A 12,843-nucleotide genomic window follows, 5' to 3' on the forward strand; every position below is an offset into this window, starting at 1 on the left:
GAGTGATAAACACACACATCTTCTCATGACTATATGTTATGACAAGAAACAGAAACCTCCAGTAGAGACAGACCTATCATATCCCTTAGTAAATCTAATCTTTAGACTAGATTGGAGATCGTCTCCATTACAAAAACACCGGACAAGGATGTGTCTCAAACAATGGCACACTATTACTTGTCTGGAACCATTAGAAATAAAACCTGGTTTCCTCCATGTTCTCCAATGTTCTTCTTGCACTTTATGGTTTTGTGTTTATTATTTCTACACTATATTCCACGACACAAAAATCTGCCCGGAAACACTTCTTTGATTAGAAGCCACGTAACCAATAAACATTTATTTTCACAAGCACAAAAATGTGTTAAACAAAAATAATGGGTAACATTTACACACTTTTATACAGTTTCCTTAAACTCAATGTACAATTAAGACTAAACTAAGTACCGATAGTTAAATATGTACTCACATTGCACACATTGATGACACCTACATAAACCTACACAAAAAACAACGGATACTGTGTAAAAGTAACGAGTCAACATAAAAATCACATTATTTACAAAAACATACATTTTTAGATTTTTTTTTTAGCAAAAGGATTCCAGTTGTAGAATCTGTCCCATCAGTCATTAACCAGAGACACGGTACACAATCTATCATTCTGTCCCATCAGTCATTAACCAGAGACACGGTACACAATCTATCATGTAAAAGTTCCCTCGCTATAAAGTAGAATTCTCTACTAGTCTCTGTTAATAATCAGGAAAGAGAATAATATAATAAAGTTATAAAGTAGAGCAGCGAGAGCCACAAGGATACACTAAACTAGTATATATACTGTACTGCGTTGCTTTGGCGGTATGGCGGTTTTTCCCTTTTTAACAAGCTGGTGAGTTTTAGCGGTTAGCTTCGATGAAGTGCACTTAAGCATTGTAGCTTAGCGACTTTTGCCGGTGAGTGGAATCTTTATTTTTTCTACACAGAATCCTTCTAGACTTCCGTAGGTTTTATCTAGGTGTTATGAACATCACTACATATAGGTATAATTTACAGCATAAAGCTTAATGTAATACTGAGGGAGGAGCAGCAGTGGCATCCTGTATGATAATATGTATCGATGGTACCAACATTGATCAGCGTGGTGAGTGTCTCTTGGCCTGGAGCAGTTTGGCAGAGTGGAGCGCAAAGTGGATATTGGCAGCTTAAAAGGTGCAATCTGTCATTTTTGTTTCCCCCCCAAAAGTGCTGCCTGCCTCTGCAATGGTTTGCAAACGGAAGGTGGGGGGGGGGGGGGGGGGGGGGGGGGTGTCTGCACTGGTGAATTTTCTAGGCTTTGTATTTTTTTACTGCTTCTTGGCATATTTTGTAGTACTTCCAGATGCCACTAGGGGAAATGAAAGTTACAGATTGCACCTTTAAATTCACAAGCCTTTGTTAAAAGAACAGGCATCATTTAAGTGAATGAAGAAGACATTATTACAAAGGAAAAGGTCAGCACACCACTAGCAATGTACCAGTCTTCTATAGAACCAACTCTCTTCTCGTAAAGGAAACAGGTATGTGTCAGAGTGTGTTTATGAGAGGGTGCATCTGGACATTCACTGTGTGATAAAGTGTGTGGTGAGGTTGGGGAGCCATGAAGGAACCAGCACATTGTGTTCTATTCCTTTTCCTCTATCAGAGGGTTCTAGTGGAAGAACAGAGCAGTGTTCCATTGATAGAACGTTAAAGGGTTCTACTCGGAGAAGGGAGGGAACATGCCCAGATCAGCAAAGTCTTCAATGTTGTAGTTGGCTGTTCCTTGTGTTGGGTCTCCTGCCATCGGCAACATGTCCTACAGAGAGACAGACGGGGAGGGAGAGAGGAAAGATCAGGATCAGGGACACAGACTTTCATGTGGAGCCATATCACACAGCACTGTGTACCCTGGGCTCAGGCCAGGGAAGGAGAGGAAATAAGCCATTGAAGCCCAGTGTGTCCAAGGTGACCTCTCTTCCTGCCTCTCATACACATGGATTACTGTAGGATATTGGAGTTTGGGATTGGTGTGCATGATACCTGGAAGAGTTAGTGTCTCTCTGTGTTACCTGGAACACTGCTGTCTGGAAGGGGCTAACCCCGGTGTGTCTCTGTTACCTGGAACACCGCTGCCTGGGAGGGGTTAGGGTGTGTCTCTGTTAACTGGAACACCTCTGTCTGGGAGGGATTAGGGTGTGTGTTACCTGGAACACCTCTGTCTGGCAGGGATTAGGGTGTGTGTTACCTGGAACACCTCTGTCTGGGAGGGATTAGGGTGTGTGTTACCTGGAACACCTCTGTCTGGGAGGGGTTAGGGTGTGTGTTACCTGGAACACCTCTGTCTGGGAAGGGTTAGGGTGTGTCTCTGTTACCTGGAACACCTGTCTGGGAGGGATTAGGGTGTGTCTCTGTTACCTGGAACACCTCTGTCTGGGAGGGATTAGGGTGTGTGTTACCTGGAACACCTCTGTCTGGGAGGGGTTAGGGTGTGTCTCTTTTACCTGGAACACCTCTGTCTGGGAGGGATTAGGGTGTGTCTCTGTTACCTGGAACACCTCTGTCTGGGAGGGATTAGGGTGTGTGTTACCTGGAACACCTCTGTCTGGGAGGGGTTAGGGTGTGTCTCTTTTACCTGGAACACCTCTGTCTGGGAGGGGTTAGGGTGTGTCTCTTTTACCTGGAACACCTCTGTCTGGGAGGGATTAGGGTGTGTGTTACCTGGAACACCTCTGTCTGGGAGGGGTTAGGGTGTGTGTTACCTGGCACACCTCTGTCTGGGAGGGGTTAGGGTGTGTCTCTTTTACCTGGAACACCTCTGTCTGGGAGGGATTAGGGTGTGTGTTACCTGGAACACCTCTGTCTGGGAGGGGTTAGGGTGTGTGTTACCTGGAATACCTCTGTCTGGGAGAGGTTAGGGTGTGTGTTACCTGGAACACCTCTGTCTGGGAGGGGTTAGGGTGTGTGTTACCTGGAACACCTCTGTCTGGGAGGGGTTAGGGTGTGTGTTACCTGGAACACCGCTGTCTGGGAGAGGTTAGGGTGTGTGTTACCTGGAACACCTCTGTCTGGGAAGGGTTAGGGTGTGTCTCTGTTACCTGGAACACCTGTCTGGGAGGGATTAGGGTGTGTGTTACCTGGAACACCTCTGTCTGGGAGAGGTAAGGGTGTGTGTTACCTGGAACACCTCTGTCTGGGAGGGGTTAGGGTGTGTGTTACCTGGAACACCGCTGTCTGGGAGAGGTTAGGGTGTGTGTTACCTGGAACACCTCTGTCTGGGAGGGGTTAGGGTGTGTGTTACCTGGAACACCTCTGTCTGGGAGGGATTAGGGTGTGTGTTACCTGGAACACCTCTGTCTGGGAGGGATTAGGGTGTGTGTTACCTGGAACACCTCTGTCTGGGAGGGGTTAGGGTGTGTCTCTGTATAACCTGGAACACCTGTCTGGGAGGGGTTAGGGCGTGTCTCTGTAGAACACCGCTGTCTGGGAGAGGTTAGGGTGTGTGTTACCTGGAACACCTCTGTCTGGGAGGGGTTAGGGGGTGTCTCTGTATTACCTGGAACACCTCTGTCTGGGAGGGGTTGGGGTGAGAGTGTGGCTCTCCTCCCTGTTGGCCATGGTGCTGGTTCTGCCATTGGGACCAGACCTCACTGGGCCGACCCTGGAACTGACCCCCACTCTGACTGCCCTCTCCTGACACATCTAGAGAGAGGAGGAGGAGGAGAGAGGGAGGAGGGAGGAAGAGAAAGAAGATAGGTAGGAGGAGGGGGGAGGGAGGGAGCAGGGGAGGAGGAGAAAGAAGAGAGGTAGGAGGAGGGGGGAGGGAGGAAGGAGGGGAGGAGGAGAAAGAAGAGGTAGGAGGAGGGGGGGAGGGAGAGGGAGGAGGAGAAAGAAGAGAGGTAGGAGGGGGGAGGAGGGGAGGAGGAGAAAGAAGAGAGGTAGGAGGAGGGGGGAGGGAGGGAGGAGGAGAAAGAAGAGAGGTAGGAGGAGGAGAAAGAAGAGAGGGAGGAGGAGGTGGAAGGGGGAGGAGGGAGAGGGAGGAGGGAGAGGGAGGAGGAGGAGGAGGGAGAGGGAGGAGGAGAAAGAAGAGAGGGAGGAGGAGAGGGGGGAGAGAAGGGGAGGAGGGAGAGGGAGGAGGAGGGGGGAGAAGGAGGAGGAGAGAGGGGGAGGAGGGAGGGGGAGGAGGGAGGAGGAGAAAGAAGAGAGGCAGGAGGGGGGGGGAGAGGGAGGAGGGGGAGGAGGGAGAGGGAGGAGGACAAAGTAGAGAGGTAGGAGGAGGGAGAGGGAGGAGGGAGGAGGAGGGAGAGGGAGGAGGAGGGGGAGGAGGACAAAGTAGAGAGGTAGGAGGAGGGAGAGGGAGGAGAGAGGGGGAGGAGGACAAAGTAGAGAGGTAGGAGGAGGGAGAGGGAGGAGGGAGGAGGAGGGAGAGGGAGGAGGAGGGGGAGAGACACAGTGAGCAGTCAGCAACACATTGCGTAAGTGTGAGGTGACCCTTCACCACCTTTGGTGTTCAGATAGAATACAGTCATCAATGTTCTCTGTTCCCTACAGGCCCAACACTAATACATGTCTACATGCCAAATGGCCCCCTGTCCCCTATATAGTGCTATATATAGACAGCCCTGATCAAAAGTAGTCCACTATGTAGGGAATAATACATATCTCCCTCAGGGGAGAGGTTAGAGATGCTGTTAGGAATGTTTCTGGAGAGCTGGATGCCAGCACCAACATGCAGGTCTGCATTCATGTATATAGATAGACATGTACTTTACACACACACACACACACACCTCCCTATCCCATAAATAAAACGGCTACATACCACGACAGGGGAAAGTGATGCAGTAGCTAGTAAGGCTGTAAAACCAATGTTTTATCTTGCTGACGTCATAAACAGCTTTGAAGTCTTGACCTGACTAGTTAATAAATCCTTATCTGAGAGGATCAGAGGGGAGAGCCACCGCTGTTGGCTTCCTAGAGAGACATGTCATTTATCAAATACAAATCAGTGTTTGGGGTGTGTTTGTGTTCCTGTACCACTAATGTAACGAGGAAGACATCCTACTCATAAATGTATTGATCTGCTGAGTGTACCCAAGGTGTCTGATATTTCACCTAGGTGTTCCTAACCAACAATACTGTGACTGTAGAAACACCATGATGTCAAGCCACTGCACAGAGACACAGACCATGAAGTGATATAACACCAGTCTAACCACTGCACAGAGACACAGACCATGAAGTGATATAACACCAGTCAAACCACTGCACAGAGACACAGACCATGAAGTGATGTCTAACCACTGCACAGAGACACAGACCATGAAGTGATATAACACCAGTCTAACCACTGCACAGAGACACAGACCATGAAGTGATATAACACCAGTCTAACCACTGCACAGAGACACAGACCATGAAGTGATGTCTAACCACTGCACAGAGACACAGACCATGAAGTGATATAACACCAGTCTAACCACTGCACAGAGACACAGACCATGAAGTGATATAACACCAGTCTAACCACTGCACAGAGACACAGACCATGAAGTGATATAACACCAGTCAAACCACTGCACAGAGACACAGACCATGAAGTGATGTCTAACCACTGCACAGAGACACAGACCATGAAGTGATATAACACCAGTCTAACCACTGCACAGAGACACAGACCATGAAGTGATACAACACCAGTCTAACCACTGCACAGAGACACAGACCATGAAGTGATATAACACCAGTCTAACCACTGCACAGAGACACAGACCATGAAGTGATATAACACCAGTCTAACCACTGCACAGAGACACAGACCATGAAGTGATATAACACCAGTCAAACCACTGCACAGAGACACAGACCATGAAGTGATATAACACCAGTCTAACCACTGCACAGAGACACAGACCATGAAGTGATATAACACCAGTCTAACCACTGCACAGACACAGACCATGAAGTGATATAACACCAGTCTAACCACTGCACAGAGACACAGACCATGAAGTGATATAACACCAGTCTAACCACTGCACAGAGACACAGACCATGAAGTGATATAACACCAGTCTAACCACTGCACAGAGACACAGACCATGAAGTGATATAACACCAGTCTAACCACTGCACAGAGACACAGACCATGAAGTGATATAACACCAGTCTAACCACTGCACAGAGACACAGACCATGAAGTGATATAACACCAGTCTAACCACTGCACAGAGACACAGACCATGAAGTGATACAACACCAGTCTAACCACTGCACAGAGACACAGGCCATGAAGTGATATAACACCAGTCTAACCACTGCACAGAGACACAGACCATGAAGTGATATAACACCAGTCTAACCACTGCACAGAGACACAGACCATGAAGTGATATAACACCAGTCTAACCACTGCACAGAGACACAGACCATGAAGTGATGTCTAACCACTGGAAAGAGACACAGACCATGAAGTGATATAACACCAGTCTAACCACTGCACAGAGACACAGACCATGAAGTGATATAACACCAGTCTAACCACTGCACAGAGACACAGACCATGAAGTGATATAACACCAGTCTAACCACTGCACAGAGACACAGACCATGAAGTGATATAACACCAGTCTAACCACTGCACAAAGACACAGACCATGAAGTGATGTCTAACCACTGCACAGAGACACAGACCATGAAGTGATATAACACCAGTCTAACCACTGCACAGAGACACAGACCATGAAGTGATATAACACCAGTCTAACCACTGCACAGAGACACAGACCATGAAGTGATACAACACCAGTCTAACCACTGCACAGAGACACAGACCATGAAGTGATATAAAACCAGTCTAACCACTGCACAGAGACACAGACCATGAAGTGATATAACACCAGTCTAACCACTGCACAGAGACACAGACCATGAAGTGATATAACAACAGTCAAACCACTGCACAGAGACACAGACCATGAAGTGATATAACACCAGTCTAACCACTGCACAGAGACACAGACCATGAAGTGATATAACACCAGTCTAACCACTGCACAGAGACACAGACCATGAAGTGATATAACACCAGTCAAACCACTGCACAGAGACACAGACCATGAAGTGATGTCTAACCACTGCACAGAGACACAGACCATGAAGTGATATAACACCAGTCTAACCACTGCACAGAGACACAGACCATGAAGTGATATAACACCAGTCTAACCACTGCACAGAGACACAGACCATGAAGTGATATAACACCAGTCTAACCACTGTACAGAGACACAGACCATGAAGTGATATAACACCAGTCTAACCACTGCACAGAGACACAGACCATGAAGTGATATAACACCAGTCTAACCACTGCACAGAGACATAGACCATGAAGTGATATAACACCAGTCTAACCACTGCACAGAGACACAGACCATGAAGTGATACAACACCAGTCTAACCACTGCACAGAGACACAGACCATGAAGTGATATAACACCAGTCTAACCACCGCACAGAGACACAGACCATGAAGTGATATAACACCAGTCTAACCACTGCACAGAGACACAGACCATGAAGTGATATAACACCAGTCTAACCACTGCACAGAGACACAGACCATGAAGTGATATAACACCAGTCTAACCACTGCACAGAGACACAGACCATGAAGTGATATAACACCAGTCTAACCACTGCACAGAGACACAGACCATGAAGTGATATAACACCAGTCTAACCACTGCACAGACACAGACCATGAAGTGATATAACACCAGTCTAACCACTGCACAGAGACACAGACCATGAAGTGATGTCTAACCACTGCACAGAGACACAGACCATGAAGTGATATAACACCAGTCTAACCACTACACAGAGACACAGACCATGAAGTGATATAACACCAGTCTAACCACTGCACAGAGACACAGACCATGAAGTGATGTCTAACCACTGCACAGAGACACAGACCATGAAGTGATATAACACCAGTCTAACCACTGCACAAAGACACAGACCATGAAGTGATATAACACCAGTCTAACCACTGCACAGAGACATAGACCATGAAGTGATATAACACCAGTCTAACCACTGCACAGAGACACAGACCATGAAGTGATATAACACCAGTCTAACCACTGCACAGAGACACAGACCATGAAGTGATGTCTAACCACTGCACAGAGACACAGACCATGAAGTGATATAACACCAGTCTAACCACTGCACAGAGACACAGACCATGAAGTGATATAACACCAGTCAAACCACTGCACAGAGACACAGACCATGAAGTGATACAACACCAGTCTAACCACTGCACAGAGACACAGACCATGAAGTGATATAACACCAGTCTAACCACTGCACAGAGACACAGACCATGAAGTGATACAACACCAGTCTAACCACTGCACAGAGACACAGACCATGAAGTGATATAACACCAGTCTAACCACTGCACAGAGACACAGACCATGAAGTGATATAACACCAGTCTAACCACTGCACAGAGACACAGACCATGAAGTGATATAACACCAGTCTAACCACTGCACAGAGACACAGACCATGAAGTGATATAACACCAGTCAAACCACTGCACAGAGACACAGACCATGAAGTGATACAACACCAGTCTAACCACTGCACAGAGACACAGACCATGAAGTGATATAACACCAGTCTAACCACTGCACAGAGACACAGACCATGAAGTGATACAACACCAGTCTAACCACTGCACAGAGACACAGACCATGAAGTGATGTCTAACCACTGCACAGAGACACAGACCATGAAGTGATATAACACCAGTCTAACCACTGCACAGAGACACAGACCATGAAGTGATACAACACCAGTCTAACCACTGCACGGAGACACAGACCATGAAGTGATATAACACCAGTCTAACCACCGCACAGAGACACAGACCATGAAGTGATATAACACCAGTCTAACCACTGCACAGAGACACAGACCATGAAGTGATACAACACCAGTCTAACCACTGCACAGAGACACAGACCATGAAGTGATATAACACCAGTCTAACCACCGCACAGAGACACAGACCATGAAGTGATATAACACCAGTCTAACCACTGCACAGAGACACAGACCATGAAGTGATGTCTAACCACTGCACAGAGACACAGACCATGAAGTGATATAACACCAGTCTAACCACTGCACAGAGACACAGACCATGACGTGATGTCTAACCACTGCACAGAGACACAGACCATGAAGTGATATAACACCAGTCTAACCACTGCACAGAGACACAGACCATGAAGTGATATAACACCAGTCTAACCACTGCACAGAGACACAGACCATGAAGTGATATAACACCAGTCTAACCACTGCACAGAGACACAGACCATGAAGTGATGTCTAACCACTGCACAGAGACACAGACCATGAAGTGATATAACACCAGTCTAACCACTGCACAGAGACACAGACCATGAAGTGATATAACACCAGTCTAACCACTGCACAGAGACGCAGACCATGAAGTGATATAACACCAGTCTAACCACTGCACAGAGACACAGACCATGAAGTGATATAACACCAGTCTAACCACTGCACAGAGACAGGCCATGAAGTGATATAACACCAGTCTAACCACTGCACAGAGACACAGACCATGAAGTGATATAACACTAGTCTAACCACTGCACAGAGACACAGACCATGAAGTGATATAACACCAGTCTAACCACTGCACAGAGACACAGACCATGAAGTGATATAACACCAGTCAAACCACTGCACAGAGACACAGACCATGAAGTGATATAACACCAGTCTAACCACTGCACAGAGACACAGACCATGAAGTGATATAACACCAGTCTAACCACTGCACAGAGACACAGACCATGAAGTGATATAACACCAGTCTAACCACTGCACAGAGACACAGACCATGAAGTGATATAACACCAGTCTAACCACTGCACAGAGACACAGACCATGAAGTGATGTCTAACCACTGCACAGAGACACAGACCATGAAGTGATATAACACCAGTCTAACCACTGCACAGAGACACAGACCATGAAGTGATATAACACCAGTCTAACCACTGCACAGAGACACAGACCATGAAGTGATATAACACCAGTCTAACCACTGCACAGAGACACAGACCATGAAGTGATATAACACCAGTCTAACCACTGCACAGAGACACAGACCATGAAGTGATATAACACCAGTCAAACCACTGCACAGAGACACAGACCATGAAGTGATGTCTAACCACTGCACAGAGACACAGACCATGAAGTGATATAACACCAGTCTAACCACTGCACAGAGACACAGACCATGAAGTGATATAACACCAGTCTAACCACTGCACAGAGACACAGACCATGAAGTGATACAACACCAGTCTAACCACTGCACGGAGACACAGACCATGAAGTGATATAACACCAGTCTAACCACCGCACAGAGACACAGACCATGAAGTGATATAACACCAGTCTAACCACTGCACAGAGACACAGACCATGAAGTGATACAACACCAGTCTAACCACTGCACAGAGACACAGACCATGAAGTGATATAACACCAGTCTAACCACCGCACAGAGACACAGACCATGAAGTGATATAACACCAGTCTAACCACTGCACAGAGACACAGACCATGAAGTGATGTCTAACCACTGCACAGAGACACAGACCATGAAGTGATATAACACCAGTCTAACCACTGCACAGAGACACAGACCATGACGTGATGTCTAACCACTGCACAGAGACACAGACCATGAAGTGATATAACACCAGTCTAACCACTGCACAGAGACACAGACCATGAAGTGATATAACACCAGTCTAACCACTGCACAGAGACACAGACCATGAAGTGATATAACACCAGTCTAACCACTGCACAGAGACACAGACCATGAAGTGATGTCTAACCACTGCACAGAGACACAGACCATGAAGTGATATAACACCAGTCTAACCACTGCACAGAGACACAGACCATGAAGTGATATAACACCAGTCTAACCACTGCACAGAGACGCAGACCATGAAGTGATATAACACCAGTCTAACCACTGCACAGAGACACAGACCATGAAGTGATATAACACCAGTCTAACCACTGCACAGAGACACAGGCCATGAAGTGATATAACACCAGTCTAACCACTGCACAGAGACACAGACCATGAAGTGATATAACACTAGTCTAACCACTGCACAGAGACACAGACCATGAAGTGATATAACACCAGTCTAACCACTGCACAGAGACACAGACCATGAAGTGATATAACACCAGTCAAACCACTGCACAGAGACACAGACCATGAAGTGATATAACACCAGTCTAACCACTTCACAGAGACACAGACCATGAAGTGATATAACACCAGTCTAACCACTGCACAGAGACACAGACCATGAAGTGATATAACACCAGTCTAACCACTGCACAGAGACACAGACCATGAAGTGATATAACACCAGTCTAACCACTGCACAGAGACACAGACCATGAAGTGATGTCTAACCACTGCACAGAGACACAGACCATGAAGTGATATAACACCAGTCTAACCACTGCACAGAGACACAGACCATGAAGTGATATAACACCAGTCTAACCACTGCACAGAGACACAGACCATGAAGTGATATAACACCAGTCTAACCACTGCACAGAGACACAGACCATGAAGTGATATAACACCAGTCTAACCACTGCACAGAGACACAGACCATGAAGTGATATAACACCAGTCAAACCACTGCACAGAGACACAGACCATGAAGTGATGTCTAACCACTGCACAGAGACACAGACCATGAAGTGATATAACACCAGTCTAACCACTGCACAGAGACACAGACCATGAAGTGATATAACACCAGTCAAACCACTGCACAGAGACACAGACCATGAAGTGATACAACACCAGTCTAACCACTGCACAGAGACACAGACCATGAAGTGATATAACACCAGTCTAACCACTGCACAGAGACACAGACCATGAAGTGATACAACACCAGTCTAACCACTGCACAGAGACACAGACCATGAAGTGATATAACACCAGTCTAACCACTGCACAGAGACACAGACCATGAAGTGATATAACACCAGTCTAACCACTGCACAGAGACACAGACCATGAAGTGATATAACACCAGTCTAACCACTGCACAGAGACACAGACCATGAAGTGATATAACACCAGTCAAACCACTGCACAGAGACACAGACCATGAAGTGATACAACACCAGTCTAACCACTGCACAGAGACACAGACCATGAAGTGATATAACACCAGTCTAACCACTGCACAGAGACACAGACCATGAAGTGATACAACACCAGTCTAACCACTGCACAGAGACACAGACCATGAAGTGATGTCTAACCACTGCACAGAGACACAGACCATGAAGTGATATAACACCAGTCTAACCACTGCACAGAGACACAGACCATGAAGTGATACAACACCAGTCTAACCACTGCACGGAGACACAGACCATGAAGTGATATAACACCAGTCTAACCACCGCACAGAGACACAGACCATGAAGTGATATAACACCAGTCTAACCACTGCACAGAGACACAGACCATGAAGTGATACAACACCAGTCTAACCACTGCACAGAGACACAGACCATGAAGTGATATAACACCAGTCTAACCACCGCACAGACACAGACCATGAAGTGATATAACACCAGTCTAACCACTGCACAGAGACACAGACCATGAAGTGATGTCTAACCACTGCACAGAGA

The 12,843-nt window shown here is 46.8% G+C and overlaps 1 protein-coding gene across 8 annotated transcripts in view; it reads right to left on the reverse strand.

The window, feature by feature from the left end:
* Positions 1 to 308: 308 nt before the first annotated feature.
* Positions 309 to 12,843, reverse strand: part of LOC110506172 (aryl hydrocarbon receptor nuclear translocator 2) — a 142,549-nt gene continuing 130,014 nt past the window's right edge. For all 8 annotated transcript variants that reach the window (XM_090222863.1, XM_090222861.1, XM_090222862.1 and 5 more), the window contains 2 exons: positions 3,575 to 3,720; positions 309 to 1,837 (listed from right to left, as the gene is read on the reverse strand). In XM_090222863.1, the coding sequence (XP_090078989.1) occupies positions 1,739 to 1,837; positions 3,575 to 3,720 (245 nt within the window). In that variant the 3' untranslated portion in view covers positions 309 to 1,738. The remainder of the gene's footprint in view (positions 1,838 to 3,574; positions 3,721 to 12,843) is intronic.

The sequence above is a fragment of the Oncorhynchus mykiss genome, chromosome 26 (genome assembly GCF_057628025.1).
Source record: "Oncorhynchus mykiss isolate SJ-2025 chromosome 26, ASM5762802v1, whole genome shotgun sequence".
NCBI lineage: Eukaryota > Metazoa > Chordata > Actinopteri > Salmoniformes > Salmonidae > Oncorhynchus > Oncorhynchus mykiss.